This window comes from Lepidochelys olivacea, assembly GCF_965140295.1.
Source record: "Lepidochelys olivacea isolate rLepOli2 genome assembly, chromosome: 18".
Taxonomy (NCBI): Eukaryota; Metazoa; Chordata; order Testudines; family Cheloniidae; genus Lepidochelys; species Lepidochelys olivacea.
The window spans coordinates 25,293,969-25,319,711 of record NC_140428.1 but is presented as its reverse complement, the minus strand read 5'-3'; the positions used below and the strand labels follow the sequence as shown (position 1 = coordinate 25,319,711).

The window sequence follows — 25,743 nt, the reverse complement described above, 5'->3', positions numbered from 1 at the left end:
GATTTCTTCAAGGGAGCAGCTGAGTAAGGACTTTATACAACCAGAGCCCAAAATTGTAGCTCCCAAAGTGTTTCAAAGGCATCTTGTGTTCGTGGGTTGAGTTGCGATTTTTAAAAATATTTAAATGGCAAATATAAAATGCAGCTGTATTTTTTTCAAGCAAGATAATTTTGTTCTGTCCCAGTATAGATAGTATGTCACCATTCTTTTGTTAGACAGACACACAGCCAAGGAAACATAGCACAAAAAGGATTATGTTATTGTAGTATATGCACTACTTGCTCTATTTCTGTTTCTGAAAGAGTTGAGTGGCATTTAAATTCAGGGATTAGTCATTCGCTTTCCATAGATGGCATCAGATTCAGCCCCCCTCCTTCCTCCAGTGTTCACGGAGCTGCTAAGGCACAAAATGTATCAGGTAGAGAATAGAAACACTTCCTACTCTGGTTCAAGATGAATCTTCTTTCCAGGACCCAGGTCCTCTGTAGTGCAGTGGTTTACACCTCTCTGTGCTAAGCAGAACATACCTGTCCTATAGCCTTTGAGTCTATGAAAAATGTCTGATCAGCCTGCAGATGCAGTGGTTGAATAGAAACATGCTGCACAGCCATCAGAGAGCTCAAGGTTCAATGCATGATGATAGCCTTCCCCCTGGTCACAGAGAGTTATTCTGATTTTGGGTCAACCCTGGTTCCATTTAAGACATTAGCAAAATGTTCATTGACTTAAATGTAACCAAGATTTGGCCTGCTAACCAGAAATCACTGCTAGTGAAAAAATAGTAAATGGCAGCTCTTGAATTCAGAGGGTTAACACTTTTTTTGCATTCATTTTTGATTCCACTCTCCCCTTAAGATTTTTGAGGTTATGAGGTCACTCTCCATCTGTGGTTTGCTCAGTCTTAACATTTGTTAAAAATAAGTACACTATAATGTTGGGAAATCTTTGTGGCAGGCAAGCCGTCTGTCCAAAGGGGAAGGGAAATCCTGCTTGTACAAGTTTATATCTGGAAAGCATATAGAAGTCAGTGACCTGGGCCCACGTGTGTATAAAAGAATTAAGGTGAGAGGTGGAGCGGGAAGAGGAAGGAGCATCTTACAGTAACCTGTGATGTGTCTGTATTTCTTTTCTCTGTTTGACTAAAAGTCTAAATAAGCTTGTGAGAGTTCCTGTCTGTGACCTCTGATACATTTCTGTAATCTCATTTCTCCACCACAACAACAGGGCTATAAAGTGATGATTAATGTGTTTGCCGATTTTGCAATTAAAAACCCTGGGCTAGTCCTGAACATGCTGATTCTATTAGATTAACAGGGAGTGCCAGAGATGTGGCACTAATTGTGATAAAAGGGGTCTTGGTGTTTCTCAAGCACATCCCCATTAACTCCGTTTAATGAGGCATCGCTTTGGAATTAGACTCTTGCTATACAAATTTCTTCTCCACTTTCACTTATACTGCTACTTTTATACATAAGATACTTTTTCTAATATTTCTGTCCTGAAAACAACATAATGTGTGTGTTGTGAATTAGAATTTATAATGATACATACTTTCCTGAAATACTTCGGAAAGGTTTGAGTTAGCCTAGAGATAATGCCCTGCACTCTGCCTTACAGTGATGGACTTGTGCTCACTTCTCTTTCATGGGCTCTTGTTCCCTGAGACAGCTGACAATGAGCACTATAGATGGTAAGTGCTTTGATTGTTGTGGGGTCAGGGATGAAGCTCTTCAGCTTACTCCAATAGTGATCCCTTAGGCCAATGACTGATCAGTGAATCTCTGATGGGAGTCCATCCAGTTTTCTGTAGCAAGAAGAATTGTGAATACAACACAAGATCTTGAAATTCATCTTATAATACAGGTGAGCTGAAGAATGATGTACCCCAGTGTCTGACAAACATCATGGGAGACAAATGAAGGCGCATGTTAATCAATGACCGTTGAAATGACTCAATTTTGAAAGACAAAGTCCTCACTAATCTAGGATCAAAGTTCCTGCAGGACCATCTACCACCCTGTGTTCCGTCAAAGCAAATTATAACATTGCCATAATTCTGAACTGGACCAAGAGGGGGGGCCTCGTGTGAGATACTCTGTCCCTGAGAATGGCCATCTGGCATGTCTGTCCTGCTATGGCTGTTTTCAGAAATTAAAACTTTTTTCTGCTTCAGTCATTTTAATAATCCAAATTTAACTTCTCCATTACCATCTATCCTTCTGTACATAATTCCAGTTCAAGTAATTGAGAGCTGTGGTTGTTCAGCACTGTTAAAAACAAGGCCTTGAATGTTTAAATGTAGGCATGCAGAATTAGAGGCCACTTTTGAAAATGTGTCCTATAGTGACTTGATGGAAGGTCCCAGAGGAAGTTAGTTTAATATTAGAACTGAGCTGAACCGAGAAATTTCTAGCTTTTAATGCTTTGACCACTACGATACACCTCCTCTTTGAATGTCCAGTGAAAAGATTGTTGATACCTTTATCTAATCAGATTCAGTATCTATCTAGAGACCTTCCTTCATATTCATTATATAATAGCATGTTGGAATATTTTATTGATATGAAACACTTTAGTTGTTTAGGTTTTGTTTCATTTTTTAAAAAAACTTTCAGATTGGCTGCTCTGCATTTTGCTTCGAAGAAAAGCCTATCTCATGCATATGGAAGATTGCCAGATACTCTAAACCCTATTTTGGTTAAATTACAGTACCCAGATTTTAGTAACAAAGCACATTGATTTTATATTCAAAAAGATTTTTATATTTAGTCTGTTAACCTTTTGTAATTCCCACCCACAGCTTTAAACTGTAGAACATTTTTATGCTAATTGTTGCCAGTAGGGTATCTGCCATGGCCCCTTAGTAATTTAAACCCATTGAATCGTAATGCAGGTGCTGATAATTGCAGAACTGTTATTGTCTGACTGGCTGCAGCATATACGTTTCAAACAATTCCTTGCAAATTGGATTTGAGAACATTAAAAAAATCACATAGTTAAAGATAACCTTACATTATATTTAAAAACAAAAACCAACAAACTGAAATTGTATTGCAGAATTGTCTTTCTCATCTGCAGGACAGTTTGAAGTATTTTGGCTTTAAAGCATTCATCGGTGTGACAGTTTCTAGGGGCTCAGCAAGAATTACGTAATTTTAAAAAATCTGTGTTAGGTCATTCCTGTTACAAATGTACTGGAATTTGTAGCTAATAGTTTCCGGAAAATGAAATGTGGTCTTGTATGGCAGCACAGTCCAATGAATAAGGCTCTGGAGTGTGAGTCAGGAGATCTGGATTTTAGTTTCAGATCTGCTGCTGATCTTCTATCTTACCTGGGGCAAATCACTTCACTTCCCTGTATCTCCATTTTCCCAGGTATAAAATGGAAATAATAATTACATTCCTTTTAAAAATACTTTGAGAACTGTGGATCAGGCCCTATAAGAACTAAGTATTATTTTTTATTTATTGTATCAGTTCCTCTACCTCAAGTTCAGATGTGATTGTGGCAGCATTTACATTAAGAATCCATATTCTGAGTGGTTAATAAACATCTTGTCCTGAAATCACAATGTTCTGAGGTTTAAGTCTGGGAAAATATATATTGTAAAATAATGTAATTTTTTTAAATAGATTGTTGACTCTTCTCACATTGGAATACTTGTTTTCACAAAGTGCTTTGCTGTGGGAGAAATTCACCTATGAAAAAGGTGAGAGAGATCTCCAATGCAGTGAAGTCAGTGTTCAGGGGAGATGGCAGCTCACTGTGGAGTGGGTGCTCTGTTTTTTTGGATCAGAAATAGAATCTTTTGGGTCCTGTTGTCGTTGAAAAAAGATCTTTTAATTTTAGCAAAACATAAATGTTTTTGAAATTTTGAAATTCAAAATTTCTATCCATGATTTCTTTCTTCTCTCAGTACCAGATAAACAAGGCTTGGTCTCTACCCTGAAGAGCTCACAATCTAGGTAGAGGACAATGAGTATTAGTGAGCAAGGGAAAGAGTTAAAGGTTCCAGGAGGGAATATGCGGTGAGACCCAGCTTGGAATGGGGACTCAGTGTGTTCAAAAGGTGTTGCTACTGCTCTGCTCCTTAGCTGTGGCTATTGAGGTTTCCGCAGGGAGCTGTGGGTTTCTGTGCTCTACCATCACAACACTTGGTACTGGTGGGCATGTTGGAGAGTGGATGTGTGGTAGAGAGCCCGTTCCAGTGGGTTTGGGGTGAGGTAAAGGAAGGCCGTCTGCCTGCCTTTGCCTCTGCCCACCTGCAACTGTTCTGCTGGCTGCAGTTGATGAAATTTCGGAAGACCAAGGGTTTTTTTAACTCCTCCTCTGGCATAGCTGGTGCTGGTGGCGCTGTGTTTTTAAAATTTTTAATTTCATGTTAGGATGCAAAAGCTGTCATTTTTGTAAGCACTTGATGAAAAACAAAATTTGGTGGCAGTGAAGTAGAATAGAACATTCTCAGCCCTAAGTAAATGTTCACAGATCCATGGGACACAAGCTCCTATGCCGGGTGGTGCAGGGGGTATATGGCCCCTGGTCCAACCAGTGGTCACTACAGTCACGAGAAGACTGTTTATTTAACTCTCCTTTTTGAGTTCCTATTGTGGCACTTCAGACATATGTCACAGTGCACCAAAGCATTGTCCTGCAAGAAAGTTGTATTACATTGCTGCAACTCCCATGATACAAGTCATTCTTAAATCAGAGTAAGATTGTCCACACATGGGGGTTACACTAATTTAACTAAATGGTTTAAACCCATATAGATAAATTGGTACAACTTTCTCCTGTGTAAGACCCAAGTTCCAACTCTTTGAAGTACTTTAAATCATTCTCAATGCACATCCTTCTGGCTAAGAGAGTTCCAATGCAGTCATGACAGCTATCCAGTCTTTGGACCTCATCCTGATTAGTGGTATATTTTTTCCACCCTCACCTTTGTTCATAGGTATTACAATGCATACAGTATGTTCAGTAAGCTCCATGCCCTGTGGCAAGACAACTCAGATTCAACGGCATGAATTAAGGATGGAGTAGCAGCCTTAGCTCTTAATTTCATAGCTTTTGTCAAATTAAATTACAACCTGGCTTTGACATATCATAGGGTTTTTTGTTTGTTAATTGATATTAGTTTTTCAGGATTCAAATGGAACATAATTTTATAAGTTAACGGTTGATTGAAATCTCTGTCTTCCTTGTTTCATGTTTTTGAGCCAGCAGTGAAAGCAAACTATTTGTTAAATCTGTTGCCTGTGTTTTACATTAGAGAAGTTTGGGTTTTGCTATTGGAAACATGCAGTGTTTTCCTTATGGAAAATCTGGCAGCTTTAGCTCTGTGTGGCTCATTTTTATTATAGGCAATTTGAACACTTCTTTCGAACATCAGCTGTATTTTTTTAAGCAGTACCAAGAGATAAATTCACCTTAATTATATTTTTAGTTTTTTATATATATATATATATATATATATATATATATTTTAATTAATAGAATACCCGTTTGGCTATGTCAACAGCTTTCCAGACAGGATTTATGATGAACAAAATGAAACCAGTTTTAGCAGTATTGGCAAACTAGGCCTGGGTCCTAGCTAACGATACTAGTCCTATGCAATTTACACCAGATGGAGCCATTTCAAATGAAAAAAACAGACAGTGATTAGCCACTAAGGGATCTTTTGTGCCAGGTGCAAATTTTATTCTGGTGGCATCATATTAGATTGATGTAAACTGTTGTCTGGAAACTAAACTAGAAACAGACTTGTCATTTCTCAAAGCTTACACTAACAAACTTGGTCACTAGGTATCAAACAGTTATCTGTCCCAGAAGAAATCTACAGCTGAACTGTATTTGGGATCTTGCCATTTCAGAACATTGGCAAAATACAGTAAGTTTTAAAAAAATTAATAGTTTAAACTTATTTGAATGTGTGTACTGTACATGTATTTTCCATTGTTTGACCCAAATGACATTAGCATTCCACATGTTAGCAACCAGGCATAGCTACAGACGTTGTTTAACACTGGCTTAAATGGAATGTTTGTATTTTATATATATTACAGATCAATGTGCAAAATACTAAATTACTCCTTGGCCATTGCCTTCAGTTTCTAATACGGTCTCCAGAGGCTTCCACTGGCAGTTTTGCCATTGTCTTTAACACTTACAATGTTGTCTCCTCGGGTTTTCCACTGGAATGTTTTCCATTCAGTGTAATTTGGAATAATCAAGTTATCTGACCCTGAAATTGGGGTGTGTAATGGAAACACCAACTTAATTTAAACCCAAAGGCATACAATAGGCATTACTGGCACCATTATACTATTGCATACATAGCAACTGATTTGTTACCAGAAGGCCTTTGAAATATGGCCCGAGGGATAGAGAAATGTTCGAAACTGTGATATAAGGGCCAAAGCAAATATAGTCACTATTTATCTTTCACTTTTGTTAAAAAATTGATTAGTGCCAAATGTTTAGCGTACATTGGTAAGGAGTAACCTCCCTAATACTAAACACTGCAAAAGTTCAGTTTTATTGTCCCACAATTTTCTAGCGCTCTGCTTATTCATTGAGCGTGCTAGACTGTGGAGTTTGGGGTCAAGCTAAGTTGCTGGGTTGAAAGCCACTGGCAAAGATGGTGAATTTTATAGGGGAAAGAAATTAAATAGAACATAATATCTTTCCCCCTACTCCATGACTGACAGTGATCATACCCTAGAGAAAATCCTGTCCATGTGTGAGTGATGTGGATATACATATTTTGCCCCAATGCTTGTATTGTCCCAAGCAATCTGGACAGTGTCGCTGTTTCTTGGCCTTGCCTTGAAAGGTGCTGAGCCACTCCTGCAAGGTGTTGATCAGCCTTAACTCCACTTCACTGCAATGAATATTCAGGGTACTCAACCACTGTACAGATTGGGTCTCCACACAGGAGACCATGTTAATCAGTTGTTTACTTTAGGTTTTGGTAATCTGGAACATGATCTAAAATTATTTCTAAACTTTGTATCTCATAGCAACTGTTTGTTCCATTTGCCATAGTAAAAGCTGTGCACTGTTAAGCTCCTTTAAATCCAGTTTGCCTGGGTTTCTGGAAGCAGTGTGGGGGTGTCAGAAAACTGATGCCTATATTTGTTGATGGCATTGTACTTTCTGGATTGAACCTCAAAACAGTCCCTGTGATTCAGAGGTTGATCCTGACTATATACCTGAATTAAGAGGTTTGCCAACAGAAATGTTTTCTTGTTGCATGTTCCATTTACATCTCTGCCATATCAAAACTCTAGCTGTAAGGCAAGCGCAAACCAGCAGCTTTTTAATATGGTAGTAGAAAAACATAAGTGCAGAATAATCTTGGAAAGAGAGAGTGCTGGTAACTCTGGGTTAGGTGCAGTACAGAATGTGCAGTTTTATTTTTAAAAAACAGCTCTTTAAAAGCACAATATCTCTAAAGTAATAGAATATTCAAGAAAAAAAACGTGACAGATGTTAGTCACGTTGCTTAGTGCACTACTGCAAGGCACTCAGGTACTACAGTGATTATTGTCGTATAAGAATCTATATAGAAGACAATACAACTTTTAGCAGGATGTTCTTGAAAGTGCAGTGCTCTTCCTTTCAGAATACCTTTAAAGAGCCCTGTGCAATGACAAGCCTCTCTTTAGAAACAGTGTACTCTCAGTGCTAAAGAATAGGAAAAAGATCAAGATTGCCTTCTGTCTTTTGCAATGCTACAGATTTATTTGAGTTTCCTGTTTTAACGCCTTTGAGCCAAAGCTCTCCCTTGTGACCCAGATTCTTGCAAAGTACTGACCGCCTCCTGCATGGTGCTAAGCACTCTGAAATCTGTAGGGGTTGAGGGCACTCAGCAACTTCCAGCAGGAATTCAGTGCCATACAGGATTGGACCTGATATTAGTGTCTTTGGTGCATCAATATATCCCAGCGCCTGGTTCCAGAAATTGATCTGTACTCCAAGGCTGGGATCTGCAAAAGTACTGGTACGATTCAGGAGCACAGGGTGCCAGTGACGTTCAGTAGTACTTGTGCTCTTAAGAAACTTAGGTACTTTTTGAAAATTTCAAACCATGTTGTTTGCTTTGTAATGATGGAAAATGTTGACACCTGGCATAAAAATAAATATTGTGTTTACCTCCTGTATACGTTAGGCTAAAACCCTATTGTTAGGAACAATCCTGCACTAGGTAGGAAGGTGGATTAGAAAATTTCTGAATGTTTTCTTTCTTTTTCTAACATCTGTGTTGAAGTAAATGAATCAAGACTCTGAGATTCATTTAGCAGGAATTCTTGTGAAAAGAATTTTACTATCATTTTGCCATTTGATTGTATGTATAACGTAAAGAGAGGCGGCATTGAATTTGTGGTGGCTTATTTTGTTTCTTTTTGGTTATAGGGCCTGTGTTGCACCTACAGAGTTTGTGTACACACAAATCACATTTACATGTACAAATATGCACTTTTGTCACAGTACTTGCGTGTATTTACCTATTTGTACATGCATACACATACTTTGCAGGCATAACTTGGATATCAGTAGCTCATAAGGGGATCATAAATTACAGGTTTAAAACTATTTCCCCATGTTTATTCCCCCACCCACCCCCCACTGTTCATCAGACATTCTTGTTAACTGCTGGAAATGGCCCACCTTGATTATCACTACAAAAAGTTTTCTTCCTCCTCCCCCCCCCCCCCCCCGCTCTCCTGCTGGTAATAGCTCATGTTAAGTGATCACTCTCCTTACAGTGTGTATGATAACACCCATTTTTTCATGTTCTGTGTGTATATAAATCTCCCCATTGTATTTTCCACTGAATGCATCCGATGAAGTGAGCTGTAGCTCATGAAAGCTTATGCTCAGATAACTTGGTTAGTCTCTAAAGTGCCAAAAGTCCTCCTTTTCTTTTTGGGATCATAAATGTAGCTTTTACAATTGTATATACCGCTTTTCAGATGGTCTTATATTGTAAATCACAGTGTACATATGTTTAGGGGAATGATCCACATTAATGTATGTCCTGCCCATGGGAAGGTGACATTGAGGTGATCCCCACTGTAACTAGAGTTAAAGAAATAAAGCCTTATAATATCTTTTTTTTCTAAATCCCTCCATATACTTGTTACTTAATTTGTCTTGTGTTCAACTTTTCTCTCCCTTTCCCCCCACCCCCAACCAATCTTTTTTTTAATGAATGAAGCTTCTTGGTTAATTGAATCTAGCATTAAAGACTAATGCAGTGTGTCTGGTCACCTTTAAATGAGACATTTCTATTACCCCTAGGACCGATAACATTTTATTTTTTTTAAAAAAGTTCACTTAAATGAAGAAATTATTACAGCATTTAGATTTTGCTATAAACAGCTAATCACTATTTACACCCCATTATTAGGTGTCACATCTGCAGTTTTACGATAACTGCCTTGTCACCCTAAGTGAGGGTTGCTTATTGCTGATTCCTCCCCCACCCTCTCCCACACCGTCTAGCTTGATGTCCTACACAGGTGATTAGTATGCTATAATAGAGTTGGTTGTAAAAAGATAATTAATTGACATTTCACTCCCAGAGAGGTCAAGCTGCCCTATCTTCTTTGGTCATTATGAGCCTAGTTATCCTGCTGGCTCTCACCCCCCTGAGGTGACAGAATGACCTTTATCTTGCTGATCAAGTCATAATTGTCATAATTAAAATAGACAAGAAGGGAGGATTTAAGGAGTAACTTGACAGTTTGGATGCTTTAGCTCTACTTTGCTTTGCTTAAGGATGTGAAACCGGGGTATATAAATCTTAATAGGAAGATTGTCTCTGTCTGTCTGTCTGCGGTATTTCTAATGCATCCTTCATGACAGTGTCTCTGTTGTTGATACTTGTTTTGTGTAGTGTTGTCAGCAATCTGGCATTACAGAAATATGAATGTAGATGCCAATAAATAAACAAGGACACAACGTTTCTGAGGTGACCAACATGTGGAATCCTGCCAGGCAATTTGAAATCATAAGCTTTAAGCACCTTTCTTTGATCAATTAGTTTTTCCAATATTGATTCAATCACAGTTTCTCAAATAGTTTTAGGGCATGGACTCCATTTTAATACATAAGTTGCCTAAATGTTAGGGATTCTGCAGATGTCAAGGGGACTCTGAAAAAAGTCAAATAGGGGAATGCCACAACTTGAGAGCGATATAAGAAGGCAAGAGGGGCCTGAGGAGGAAGGGGAGGGAAGGTGGGAGGACTTGGTTATAGATGAGCCAGCAGTTGAAGTCACATAGCACCTAGGTAAGGCGTAGTTAATTATTTCAGTTTTGTATACTTAGTACCAAGTGGAAGAAGGGTTAGATTACTTAATAGACTTTTTTTTAGCTCTAACAGCTATGGTACTTAGTCCTTTTAAAGCACTTTCTCTCTGTGCTAACATTAATTAAATAATCCTCAGATCCCTGGTGAGGTAAATCAGTACTATTAGCCTGATTTAGAGATGAGGGAACTGAGGCACAGAGGTTGAAACAACTTGCCAAAGGTCACTCAGTGAGTCCTTGTCTCAGCCAGGATTAGAATTCAGGAGTTGCTGGCTCTTAGTTCTTGCCCAAACCACAGTGCTGTGTCTCCTCAGCCCTTAATGCGTGGTTTACAGATACAAACATGAAATACAGAAAGAAGGATAAATATTAGTAATTGGCAAAACTCATGAGGCTTGATTCAAACACTCATGCAGTAGTTTGGAGGTTTATTCACATTTGGGCCTTCTCCACTTCCTTCCCTGGAAGGTCACTGGCACCTCTTCTCTCCACATGATCCTTCACTCTAAAAGGGGTGAGTTTGGTCCAGAGCAGTTATTTTTTCTAAGATTGTTTCCCCATCCCTAGTAAATATTATACCAGTTCTTCTATTAAAATGCAGTATTAAGGGTGCTTTTTCAGTGTTAGATACTTTATTGAAAAATGTATTGCACAACAGTTGTCAATAAAAGGGGGAGTCAAATTTAGTGGATACAGAGTCCTTATTGAAACTATTAGTGCATTAAGAAATTGAAATTATGCTGCACGCAATATGGTTCCCATTCATTGCCCAGAACATAAATACTGCTACTACAGCAAAAGCTAATGGAGAGAAAGATGTTAGTTAAAGAATGTCCTTGCAGAAGTAAAGCCTTAACTTTTTATAATGTCGTTTAATGATAAAATTAAGGCACCACAGAGATAACTGCATCACTTGGAATTAGAGGCACCTGGTTTTAATATTTTCTTCCTAGGATAAAGAATTGTAACTACAAAAAATTGCTTTTTTTCCCTCTCCCAGAAAACTTGAGTCAAATTCTGATATTTTTTCAGCTTTGTTCAGGAAATAAGACAAAGGCAACCTTATTCTGCTCCACCCGAAGCACAGAACACCCCACTCTATGCAAATTATTCCTTCCAGGATGAGAAGTTACATATGAGGGCACCTCCCAACTCCTAGACATCATGTTGGAATCTCCCTCCAGAGTTCCACCCTGAGAGCAATCTGTCTGCTGGTTTCAGGGGGAAGTGGGGTGTAGCCAGAACAGACGTGGAACACTCCTGCCCTGTTCTAATTTCTAGCTACTGCTCTTCTTGTGTGCATGGAAGTATAAATGAAGTTTTGGAATGGCCTTCCAAGGGAAGCAGTGGGGGCAAAAGACCTATCTGGCTTTAGATTAGACAAGATAAGTTTATGGAGGAGATGATATGATGGGATAACATGATTTTGTCAATTAATTGATCTTTAACTATTAATGGTCAATAGGCCCAATGGCCTGTGATGGGATGCTAGATGGGATGGGATCTGAGTTACTACAGAGAATTCTTTCCTGGGTATCTGGCTGGTGAATCTTGCCCATATGCTCAGGGTTTAGCTGATCGCCATATTTGGGGTCGGGAAGGAATTTTCCTCCAGGGCAGATTGGAAGAGGCCCTGGAGGTTTTTCGTCTTCCTCTGTAGCATGGGGCATGCGTCACTTGCTGGAGGATTCTCTGCTCCTTGAAGTCTTTAAACCACGATTTGAGGACTTCAATAGCTCAGACATAGGTGAGAGGTTTTTCGCAGGAGTGGGTGGGTGAGATTCTGTGGCCTGCCTTGTGTAGGAGGTCAGACTAGATTATCATAATGGTCCTTTCTGACCTTAATATCTGTGAATCTATAAGTGACTACAGTTTGGGTCTTTTTTGTTTTAAGAGGAGGGGAACTGCTGTATACTCCATGTTCGTATGGTTTAGAAGACAATGATCACAATTTTCACATCTGGCTGCCTAGAATTAGACTTTTAAATCCATATTTAGGCACCGAAATAAGTGTCCTCATTTTCCAATTTGAAATTTCACTGCAATGAATTGGAGCTAGTGGGTGCTCAAATCCTCTGGAAATTAGACTACTTTTATTTAGGAGCCCAAATATAAATTTAAGAACTTAACTTTAGTCACTCAACTTTGAACATTTAGGCCAATGTGTCTGATTCTCCTCTCACATAAGTCTTACATCTGTTTAACTCCATTGACTTTAGTGCAATTATACTGCTGAATTGCACTAGTGCGAGATTAGAATCCGCCCTAATCTGTTGAATAAAGGTAGAAAAGGAGAAGCTTTCACCAAACATCTTTGATTTTTTTATTTAAATTTGTTAAATATTTGCACACATTAAAATTAATATTTGACATAGTTATGTTATCCATGGAAATGTTTTGCAATGCTACATTGGATAAAATATGATCAGAGATAATAGAATTCCTATTTTTCCATGTCTCAGGTCAGTTTATGAATGATAAACATGGACATTCTAGTCTAATGAATGCAGCATGTATGTTTTGTTGACTTTTTTATTTTAACTAAAAAATGAGGCATTTAATTTCTAGACTCTTTTTCTTATTTTTCTACATGTTGATGCCCTGACGGACTATGTTATTGCTTTCCTAGTCAGTTACTGTGGAGGTTGCCATCCTAGAAAAGCACCCATACAGATTAACTTGATCACTATTTTACACACAATTTAAGAGAGGCTAAACCAGGAAAACACGACAGGCATCGTTGCTTGAAAACATGAAGCAGTTAACCACCTGTCATCTCAGCCATTAACAAAGGAAGTTAAAGAACTAAGGGAAATAATTGTCAGGTGCACATCTGGTTTTCATGGAGAGCTCCAAGCTGCAAGGTGCTCAGCAACTCCTGGAGGTACTATTGAAATCACTTGGAGTTGAGGGCACTCAGTGCCTTGCAGAATTGAATCTTTACTGTGTAACTACTGTAATCTTCTTGGGTAAATATACTGTAACGTGCATGCTTTGCATACTGCCACTCGTCTTTCCCTAGCCTCCCGTTTCTATCTCTGTTTCTTTTCTGCCAAGCAGGCAATGTTTTTTCCTATAGCATTCCTAGTAGAGACAAATCTACAGCAGCACCAAATTCCTCACAGCAATACTTTGCCAGAAGAGCTACAATTAAGTAGAGATTGAATTTTTTGCATATTGTGTATATTGAGGAGGGTGCACCCCTTAGCTATAGTTTCCACTTTGCAACGCATCAGTCAAGATGGCCAGTAGAGACAGCCTCCTGTGTCAGAAACTCTCTGCTGGTGGAAGTGGCTTCACCATCCTTCAACTGTCCTCCCTCAGTCATCAGTGTAATGGGAAGAAAATGGCATTATAGAAGTGGGGCAGGGCATGGCAGAACAGATCTCTACTACTCCCAATCCTCCACTGGTGTAAGGCCTGAGGGTCCTTATGCGCGTGGTGTTAGTTACAGCTGTTCCCTTGCTCCTCTAAGATATGCGAGGGCAATGTGGTTTAAATTAGGGGGACACAACCAGCTCTCTGACAACCTCCTCTTCACTGTACCTGAGCAGAGCTCATGTAGAATGAAGAATCTGGCCCCATGATTTCTACATTCAGCTGTACCACTGAGTAGTTGTGTGCCTTAGTCTCGTCACATAACCCTCTGTACCTCAGTTTACATCACTGTAAGTGGGCCTAATAATATTTATCTGTTCTTCAGGGGTGTTGTGCAGCTTATTTAAGGTCTGGAAAGTGTTTTAATATCCCTGAATAATTTATTTATTTGCTGTTGCTGTCACTCTCTTTATAAAGGGAGAATACATGTAAATCCATATTAGCTTTTTGCAAATGTTTGATTTGTTTCTATTATGCAGAAAACACTTGCTGCTTCTGAGCATAACTACTAGGCTAAGCAAACAAAGCATTTTCCAATAGCCTGGTCTTGCCATATCTACTTCAGCCAGTTCCAGGTGATGTAGGTAGTGCCATAAATTAGCAATGTAAAACATCTTCTCTCCTGATCTCTATAAGATACAGATGGTCACAAAGAAGATTCCCCCTCCCCCTCAAATATAAAAACACATCTGCTGAGTGAATTACAAGACTTTAGTAGGGTATTAAATATACAGATATCAATAAGGCAAGGTTTGATTCTTGTCTTGGCACTTACATGAAAGGCAAACAGTTGAATATTGTACAGTACATTTAATTCCTACAATATCTACAGTATATAACTTTGCAAAAAATATAACAAGACCCAATTCTATCTGCCTTATTTATTTTGAGTAGTATCTTCACTTCTGAGAAGTGATGATGTTACTTATGGAGTAAAGTATTACTCAACGTGAGTAAGAGTGGCAGAATCAGGCACAGAGGGAAGCATTAGCAGCTGGTATGTTAGTTAATTATGCTCACAGCATTTTGTTGCTGGTTTCTTAAATGTGTTTCCTTTGTCACTTTTCAGGATTTGAAGGTGAAAGTCTCTGTCCTCCAGCCAGTCAGAGAGTGGAACGTGGTTGTGTTGTTTTCAGAAACATCATGCTTGCACCTCCTCCGGCTAATTATCAACCATTCATGCTTTTGGATGAATTAAACAAAGTAAGAAGACTTCATTATAAAATATTTTTAATTTGCCCCAAGCAAACTGGACACTTTATCAGCTGTCTCAGTTCCCTCTATAAATCAATAATAGTAATTCATCCTTGCAAAATCATTGGAGAATTATACAAGCCCAAGCACCAAATCTTCTCTTCCATTGTGGTGATGTCGATGGGAGAAAAAAATAACTGCTTTGCTCTCACATAAAGAAAAATGCCAGCCATGAGCAAGTCAAATTTGGCAAGGCAAGAATAACTAATGTTAATTGTTAGTTAGGGTTTCACTTCCTGGCAACTTTGTCCCTCCAGATGCCCATGTTAATCAGCATGCAGCAAAAGAGGGCAACTGTGAGTTCTTTTGAGATCTGCAGAAATCTGGTGCGCCATAATATTTTTTCTGATATAAACAAACAAGTAATTAGTGATAATGTACCTAAAAATGCAGGGAGAGACTGGTTTTGCACACTATCTCCAGTGACATCTTCCAAATAGTCATATTTACGGAGAAGGCAAACACATTCACCTACATGTTGAACAAAAGATAATGTGAGACCATGATGGTGACCATCTGTTTGTTTTCATTTTCTAAATATGATTTGCAAGTCCCCTGAAAAGTCCATATAACTTCCTGCAAAATCCGACAGTAGCTAATACTTACTTATTCTTTTACAAGATTTTGGGGGAAAAAATTACACATGGACTCATAGTTGGTGTGAAGTTCATACAGATTACTACAATATTAACAAAACGTACAGCTTTATATGTTCAAAGCTTGGGCAAAGACACTCATTTCTGTAGATTTTCATGTGTGTTCTTGACTCAGCAGCAGCTGTAGAACCAAAATGAAGAATCCATAGTATTGATAGGATACTAATGGTGTAAGATTGTGGACTATGTTTGAGGAGGATAGTCTTGTGAATAAGATGCGTAACTGAGTCTCAGGAAATCTGGATTCAGTTCCAGCTCTGCCAGCAACAGTGGCAAATCTCTTTTTCTCCCTCCCTTTGTCTGTCTTGCCCATTTAGGTTGTGAGCTCTTCAGGGCAAGAGCTGCCTTTTACAATGGGACATTGATCTCAGCCAGGACCTCTAGGCACTTTCATGATAGAAATAATAATAAATAACCAGACATGAGCCAGGAAGAGCACTCTTCCATGTAGAAAACTAGAGTAAAAGTACAGTGCAAATGTATCATGTTTTCAGTGCAAGCGGTATTCTGTATGAACAGATAACTACCAAAATCATAGCTTTTTAACCAGTCAAAAGTAATCTTTAGATTAGATTTGAGCCATAGTAAGATATAATGCTGACAGTTCCTGAAATCTAATTGACTGTAAACTAGCCTTAAATAATTGTAATGTTCAGTTGCTCACTTATAATGCTTGTGACAATAAAAAATATAAGATAACATCTCTCCTGTGAAAATCACTAGAATTAAAAAACAGAAAAAATATCTGACTCAGGTAATGCTCCTGATCATAACTTCCCTGGCTTTGTAATATATCTGTTCAGGATGCGGCCCAAAACAATGTGTCAGAAAAAGAAAAAAAAAAGACAAGTGAAACTAATCAACCTTTCAGCCTTGTCAAATTCAAAGTTTCCTACAGCAGCACAAATAGGCTCTGTAACACAGTACAGTGTGAATGTGGAAAAATATTTAAAACAATGATTCATTTTCTTAAGACTTCCAAAAATAATTTCTCCTAGTCTACTGATGTTTTTAAAATATCAGCCCCGTCAAACACCAAGAGCAAAATTCTGTGATCAGCCATAATGACTTCAATGGAGAAACTGAAAGGAAGACATTAATTTAAAAACGTGAAATAACATCTGTAGGGTTGCACACAGAGGTAGCATTTGGCCTGCTGTGGTTTATAAGATACCTTTAAAAGATGGTGGGATAAGGACCAATGGCTGTAAGCTAAAGAAAGAAAAGTTCTGGAGAAGGTTCTTAATAGTTAGTAGTGTTGTGGCTGGGACTACACCAAAGGAGGTGGATGAGACTCCATTGCTGCAAACAGTCATGTACCAATGAGACAAAGCCTTAGCGGGAATAAAGTAGGCAGCATCCTACAATATGCAGGAACATGTAAGAGAGGTCAGACTAGATGATCCAAATTGTCTTAAATTCTTAAAAATATCAAGCTGTATAAACTGTCATATCCCTTACTGTGATTTGGCTAAGGGAAATGTAAGGGATGTTGATTTTGTAGGTGTGGGGGCCAAATTTTGCTTACAGGAATAAATATGTGAAATGAAGGTGTAGCAGAATCTGGAGCATATATGCAAATCAAAAGCCACAAAATCCAAGTGATGATGATTTTGCATTAGTAGTTATTCTCAGTTATGAACTCAAAGGAAAACATTAGCACATCATAAATTACAACTCTACTTTTTGGAAGTCCCCTTGAGCAGTGCAGAAATACATTTTCCTTTTTCCGCTCTAGAAAAGAGGCAAAAAGCCAAGTGGAAAGATACCTGCTGAGAAAGCTGAGAAGATGACAGTCTCACAGGAGAAAATTGTAGACAGCAGGTATGTGTGAATCAGTATTTCTGATGCTCAGCTGGGGGATGCTTTCCACTTAAAGCAGTGCTTACCTTCATGCAGCAAGCAACAGGTGCTTCTATGATGTGAAATGGCCCTGTTTTCTCTTTATCAACCGCGGCCATAATTATCATATAATATTGCCTTTCACACTTTACATCAATATATTTCTAATGTTTTTATAATTTATTTCAGACATATACATTTGTACATATTTGATTTGGATATAACAATTAACAGAACCACACACATACCAGGGCAACTTGCACAGCAAGTGTGTGTATATGTTTGTTTTAACTTCAAATCTGTTTCTAGAAGCAACATTTTAAGTTTTTCTCTTTGAAATGTCATAAGTAAAGAAGGATTAGACCATACTTCTAAAATTGCTCTCTTATTTACCAGTCCAAACATAAAATCTATGTTGTCCACTTTTTATCAAGGTGATGATGATTAGAAAGGGGGAAGGGGGAAATGATTTAGAATGAAAAAAATCTATGTTAAAAAAAGAGTCGTCTTGGACTATGTGGCAAGTAAAGTTTTGCATGGCTGGTTTGGACAACAATGATCATGCAGTGATCATATTTTTCTCATGGTTCGTGAGATGAATTGGGGAAAGAAAAGGAGAGGTATTCTTTCAAGCTCTATCCTCCCATCATCAAAACGAAACTTCAAATTGAGACTCTGCTCATGCGGATCGTCCTAGGATGATTGTCATTCTCCTGCTTTGGTCAGCAATGTAATAATTAACAATCTTGATGTTTAGTTTGTCAGCTTGATAGGAAATGTGGCACTTCTGTCAGAGCTATTGGTTCAGGCAGACATCCATGCATTAGTTACATTTGACACTGTGAAACAAATGTGATCTTCATAACCATGAGGGCTGTAAAGATTTTATTCTATATGAAAATCTAGATTCTGGAGCAAATTTCCTGCAGCAAGGGATGAGCCAGTGGTAGATTCACTGGCTGGGGAATCCCAAAGTACACATAACCCTGATGGTAGCTGCTTTCTGTCATAACAAAAATAACTGTGATACCATAAGGAAATATCAACAAAGCTACGTCATAGTGTATTAAAGGAAAAGGTGAGGAAACCAAGCAATCTCATTGACTCCCAGTCCTGTGGTTACCCCATGATAGCTTTCATCACTGCAAAGTTTTACTATATCCAAAAGTAACTGTTGAAAAAGTTTTTCCAATGTATGTCATAGAAACATCTGTGACAACATTCAGGCTGCCTACTATTTCAGCCTCCTGTTGTGCTGACTCTGTAGACAGTTCAGAGAATCAGGACACAGCAGCAAATGAACCAGAGACACAAGGGACAGATTTTAAGCATCAGGCTGCTACTTTATTAAATTAATGCTGGGGCAGGACACTGTTTTCCAACCCCTACTCTTGCATACCCAGCATTTAATAGGGTCCAGTGTGATGGGGTTACAGGATCCCACCATGTACAAATTGGTGAAAATCCTTCTCAGCCTACCTCTAGGCCTCAGCTGACTTCTGAAACCCCACCCCTATGGCTACCAAGGGGTGACCTCAGTCCACGAAGACTTCAGGTTTCCCCTTCTCCTACAGGTACAAGGTCCACCACTGAAATCCCCTGTCTCAGCTCTAGGAGGTGGCCCTTTTAGCCTTTATCCACACTAGCCACTGGCTACAAGTAGTGACGAGTTTAACAGTCTTACCTTTCCTAATATTAAATTTTCAAGTCCTATTCCTTTCAACCCAACTGGGCCTCCATGAGGCTTCAGGAAAGCTGAAAAAAACCATTAAATCTAGGTCAGTTTGGCCTAACAGGAAAAATTCCTTTCTGATCTCAAACCAAGTGATTGTTCAGACCCATAGCATCCTGAAAAACTCAGCTCCTGTGCTACAACTAATTGGAGGGAGGACAGGACAGCTAAAGGTCCAATGGGCCCTTGAAAAGCCTAAGTAGAGTTGAAATATACCTGGCTGGTAGGCATAAGAACCAGTCAACCATCCTGGTCCCCCTAGCCTCACCAATGCGCTGTCGCCTCCCCTGCTTTCAGGGTACTGTGTCTTATTTTTGCTGGTCCAACCCAACAACCTCTTGGGATGGACACTTGTTATAGAAGTCCCAATATTTAGCTCCAAAAGGCATTTTTTTTTTGTCTCATCAGAGCTTAGATTCTCTCTAATCAAGAAACACCCCCTCCCCATGCCAGATTTTCTGCGAAGCAACCATCACACAAACAAACCAATAGGAGAAATCAGTATCCCTTACAACATCTCTTCTCTGAATACCCCAGCCTTTATTCTGCCCCACTGGTTGTCTTCCCCTTTGACCAGCTTGGAACTGTTTTGAATTTTAGGGCTGTAGGCCCAGGAATGTCAGAAAAATCAGTAAAGACAAAAGGATGGAAGTGTCAGTCTTAATATGTATCTGTTCAGACAGTCATAGTAGGATCCTATTTCTGTTTGTGTCACTCATAGCTGGCAGTCTTCTGTTTATGATAATTGTATTTTTCTTTCCTGTTCTATCTCTGGAAGCTATAAACAAGCTATGAAGAGCTTTGGAGAGTTTATAGCTACATTAATCTTTTGTGTGTCTTTGTTTAGATTTAAAGAGGAGATCACAGCCTGTTTTTCAGATGTAACTGTAACCTTTATCTGTACATTAAAGAGGGAAAGCTCTTATGCTCTTGTTGGTGAGAGTTTAAACGTTCTGTGTACTATGCATTATCAATAGGCAATGTAGTGATTATGTTAAAAGTTGAAAATATGATGATAGAATTTATATAACTAAAATTCTGGCTCTTAACAAAGAACACTTCTCCTTAGATCAAGGTGATCCATTCCAATACAATTGAATTCTGCCGTCATATCAGCGTTTCGCTCAGTGTGTGTAAATTGCTTCACATGTTTGTTGAAATCTAGAGACACTAGTATAAATTGCTTCCATTAAATAACAATGTCATTTTCAGAATACAAAGCCATGGGTTTGATCCTTGTTGCTTAGATGTGAAATAAGAAAGAAATTTAATTACTATTTCTGGCTTTTGCATAATATTATGCCCCTGGAAATAGCTTTTATGAAAGGAGTACCAGAATGTTACATTTGTCACGTGCAAGCAAAAGCAATTTTATGGATAATTTATTGCCTTTTTAAGATTTTCATTTAAAAGAGAAAATGTAATATGTTCTGGACTTTATTTTTCCTTCAACAGCCTCACCCTACAGATGTTCTTACCCAGTTGACCCACTGGAAAAACAATATTTAAATGCCATGACTTCTTACCCAGGAATAATTACACAATAATTTCAGTACAGTGAATCAAACTTTCCTTTGAGTTCCTTTGAAAATGTAGCAGATCAAGAATCTGGTTTCTCAGTGCCATCTAATCCATTTACAACCCTGAAGGCAAACACTAAGCCTTTTCCATATTCTATCCACGGATGTGACTGCATAAATGCTGTGGTATGAGACAACAGCAAATTAAACTGCAGCAGAAGCAGCAAATATTAGGGGGAAATGAAAACTCCTGACTCAGAGGAGCTGGGCAATGACAGACTCCTCATTATCGATCTTTTCATATGGAGAAGAATGACTGATAAATGAGGTTGCTGTGACATAAAGAGGAAGAGAACACAGTTGGACGTTCATGCAGAAATTATGCTCTCTGTACAAAACAAATAGAAGAATGGGTGATGTCTAATTTGCATCTCTTCTTACCAACAAACTGATTAAGGAGACATCTTCTGGAGCAGATGGTAGAGTTGTCATCTGCAAGATTAAGATACCGTGTGTACCCTTTTTCACTATTTTGGTTGTGATGGAGGTGACATTAGCTGTAATCTTCCTGTTCATTGCCAGTTGTTTACTCTCTCTTTAAGGAGTTACAGTTAATATACATGTAGTTCTTTAAAATCTTGAAGTTAGGGAAATCTGCCATTGTGCAGAATCCTCCTACCTCTTTCTATTACTGAAGAATAGCAAAGCATAAAATAACTATCATGGAACTCCGTCCTGCTTTGTCTGCTCGTGCTAGTAACTCTTAATTACTTCAGTGTCAGTAACAGTTGCAGGATTAGCCTCTTGTGATTTGCAGTGGCCTCTAGATATTGAACAAGACACTTCATCGTGACCTTTCAAACTGGTTGAAGAGGACAATCTCTTGGAGTGCCAAGGCAATGCAGCATGGGCAAAAAAAGCTATTAGAGGCATGGAGAGACTTCCATCTGAAGAGAGATTGAAAAGAAGGGGGATTGTTTTGTTTAGAGAAGGGCTCCTGTTTACTCTTTCTCATAATACCAAAGCAATATTCAATAAAATTTAAAGGCAACAAATTTGAAAATGATAAAAGGATTTTTTTTGTTGTACATAATTTATAAGTAACCTGTGGAACTCCGTTGCCTCTGGATATTACGAAGGCCAATTCCTCATCAGGATTCAGAAAAGGATTAAACACTTATATGGATGTTGAGAACATTCAGTTACATTAGATAGGATTTTAAAAAAATGTAAAATGAGTATTCAGGAATTATGCCAACTCATTCACTGGCACTTATTGAGAAGAAAATTCCCTTATGGCAGGTTATTTTCTATAACTGTCCACTCTTCATTTTCACCAGTGGTCCCCAAACTTTTTACTTTGTGCCCCCCCTTACCTCTGTCCATTTCCCACCCTGCCCCTGGGGCCTGGAGCAGGGCCGCAGCTCTGGAAGTGGGGGATGCAGACAGGGTAAGGGGGCTGAGGTTGGGGCCACACCTGGGGGCAGGGGCAGAGCTGAGGCTGGAGGCCAAGGCCAACAACCAGGACCCCGGGCATGGGGCCAGCAGCCAGGAGTGGAGCTGGGTGGCACTCCCTCCCCACCCCCCATGCAGGCTGGCCTGGGCCCCAGCAGCGCTCCCCTCCCCCGAATGTTCCTCCATGCCCCCATAAAGGGGCATGCCCCTCAGTTTGGGAACCTCTGATTTTCACCTTTCTCTGAAGTATCTGGTATTGGTCATTGTCAGAGATAGGACACTAGACTAGATGAACACCTGGTCTGATCCACTATGGTCATTCCTGTGTTCCTAGTACAAAATATATCATTGCATGAGTACAGTATATTGATGAGCTTAAAGATTTTCAAAACCTTAGGGCACAAAATAACCTATAATCATCCACCTCTGCTTTCAAAATAAAAATGTCTGACGCACAGAAATCCAGTTTTCAGGTGGGAAATTTTCCTTTATACCTGTCTGATTTGCATATCTGGACTGATAGGTTCCAGACTTAGTAGTGTCTTACCTCATTGTCTTCATCATTGCATTCCATGGTTAATCAAATTAGTATTCCAGGAGGAAGAGAAAGTACTGGGAGAAGATTCATTGAGTGTTTCCCTTTCCTACTACAGCTGGTAGAAAAGAAGACCCTGTAAGTTCACCTACAGAGTACAAAAAATAACTACTTTTAAAAGCTTCCAAATCTTTGTAGAGGCTGAACTGAAAGAAAACCTTGTGCCCAAAGGATTAATAACAAACCTATCTCAGAAAATGGCTGATGGTAGACATTAGGGTTCAGACTGTTGTACATTCAATGTTGTGTGCTTTTGTATGTGAACTACACTGTATACCTACACAAGCCGAAAGATTCGGAGACCAAAGCTCTCCCAAGCGCTTTATGATGTATCTACAAAATGTCTTCCCGAGATAAGTTTGGAAAGAAAAAAGCATCATCAGAAACAGAGTGCTGCCAAAACACTTCTATTTTGCATAAGCCTTTGTCCTGGTTCCTGATAATATAAATGAACTTCAAGGGTTGATAGAGGAGCTAAAGTCTGGGCCTGAATATGTACATGATGGAGATAATGCTCAACAGATAGAAAAAAGAAATCAGGGTAAATGGGAATGTAGCTGAACGAGTGAAAGAATATATCAACCTGAGACAAAAACTGCATGGAAGAATTAGGCAATGTTGGAAGATAAAAGACATTGGAAGACCTGTCACCTACTTACCTAGAAGAGGGAAATCTACACATGTATCTTGCTAGTAATCAAATTTAGCTTAGAAATATCCCCTTAAGAAAATGCATCAGAAACATAAGGCACCAAAGAAACACTGAGAGAGAGATGAATGAGGAGACAATGAATAAATGGGTGTAAGAACAAATGTAAATAACAAATCAATATTTAAAGATCAAAAGGAGGAAATTAGAATACCAGGTAACAGTTTTAAATATGCTTTGTCCAGTTCTCTTATTTTTTTTACATTATGAACCTGATTTTCAAAAGCGCTGAGCACTTAGAATTGCAATTGAAGTCAATGGGAGTGGTGAGTGCTCAGCATCTCTGAACATTATTATTACTACTCCTATTTATTTCTATTGAGGTGGCATGTAGGAGCCCAACTGATGGACCAGGCCCCCATTATGCTGGGTACTGTACAAAGGCAGAACAAAAAGAAGGATCTTGCCCAAAAGAGCTGATAAATTAAATAAAATCTGCCCATGTGTTCTCTGAATGTAAACCTAATGTTTATTCCAGAAATGGAACATAAAATATAGAAAATAGTTCCTGCCATGTCTGGAACTGAATTTTTGGAATTTATTTTCTGAGACTGTAATTAGCTTACTGGCAGTGATCCTTAAAAAGCTACTAATGCACATCTTGCGGTTTTGTTAATTAGGATGTGCCATTTAATATGAAAATAAGGGTAATCATTATATAGGTCACTATGAGAATTTGTGGATCTGACGTGGAGTATAAGCTTGGAAAGAAAGCTTGAGAAATGTGTTTAACTGTGACCATGTCTGTGCTTATAAAATCCAAGCAGTGTCCTCTTAAACTTGTTGAGGAGTATAAATCAATATACGCTTTATGCTGTATTTCAACTTGAGATGTACTTACAGGCAGAGATCTGTAAAACATTTTTTTCACATAAATATGTGTAGACCCAGGTGTTGCAGGAAATACATCTAATAGAGTCCGTTCTGTTGTTCCCTGTGTTTTTAAAAAAATCAGTGAAAAAGACACTATCATGGTATTTTTTTAATAAATTTAAATGTCACCGTTGCATTTATCTTAGTTTAACTAAGCTTGAAAGCAGATTGTTTTCCTTTGAGTTCAGTGGCAGTGCATGGATGTAACTGAGAGCATTATTTGGCCCCAAATAATACAGCTGGGAATATCAAATCTATGCCATATTAAGTGAGAAGTGCAATTAAAAGGTTTTTATGACATCTTGTTGGCAAACATGCTTAATTGGTTTGTGATATATTCTGAAATTCTTTGCTATGTCCACACTATGTGGTGTACTCATGTCTGATGTTGTTTTGAAATATGGTTGTAACACTATTTGCATCTGCGCTTAATACTGTTTTGTGCTGTGCTTCTGAGAGGAGCCATAGTGGGAGGGAAAGTCTCTCTCCGGATCCCAACCATGTTAAAAAAATAGCTTTCTTAGAACTGGTTTAGTACGGCATACTTTCTGCTACTGCATTTTTCCACACTGGACACTGGAACCATGCAAGCTATCACCATGTTGACAACAGGTTCACAAGCAGAGTACAATCAGAACCATGCTTCTTAATTATTGTCACTGTGACTAGCATGGTTCTGCTCCCAATGTTCAGTCACTTGACAGCTAAGAGGTTCTCTTCATCGCTAAGTGTTTGCTCAATATAGCAACATATTGGTATAGATTTTTCTTTTTGCTCTTAATTCTTGTCCTTTGGAGCTAATTCCTCTATACACAAACTTACAATAGATGTTTAACCATGTTCCATCACTTTGGTTTAAGAACTGAAGAAGTTAGTTGATGAAGTTGTAATTACTGCAAAATATCAGAAATTGCATGCTACAGTTCCTAACCTGACCATAATGTAGTGCTCAGTTGTGTTACACCAGGGATAAATTTGGCCCTTAGTGCTTTTAACTTGGTTTAATTCTTTTTAAATCATCAAAGCTAATGAGTAACCTATATAATCAATGCATGTATGAGAAGAGACTATGCTGGAGTTTCAGACAATTAGGTCACCTAACGTACTTACAGCTGTCTCATACATTGATCTTCTCCACTGTCTAGTAATTCTTCGTAACCTACAGCAAGTTATGCATTAACTCATTTATTAGGTTCACATAAGAATCAATCTCTGCCCACAGTGGCAGCCACTCCATTATCATCTGGTATATTTCAAACAATAGAAGTGATTGAAACAGGAACTCCTACATTTCTATGAAGATTAAGAATGACACACCACCCTGTAATTTAAGTAGTTGTGCAATAGTTTTTCATTTGCATTAGAAGGGGAGTGCAGATTGTGATGAATTGTTCCATTTTTTTTTAAAT

General features: G+C 38.6%; 1 protein-coding gene across 1 annotated transcript in view; it reads left to right on the top strand.

Moving 5' to 3' along the window:
- Positions 1 to 25,743, top strand: part of MORN1 (MORN repeat containing 1) — a 104,358-nt gene that overhangs the window by 40,409 nt on the left and 38,206 nt on the right. Inside the window, 2 exon segments of the mRNA XM_084651746.1 lie at positions 14,768 to 14,901; positions 17,347 to 17,432. Coding sequence (XP_084507872.1) covers positions 14,768 to 14,901; positions 17,347 to 17,432 — 220 coding nt within the window.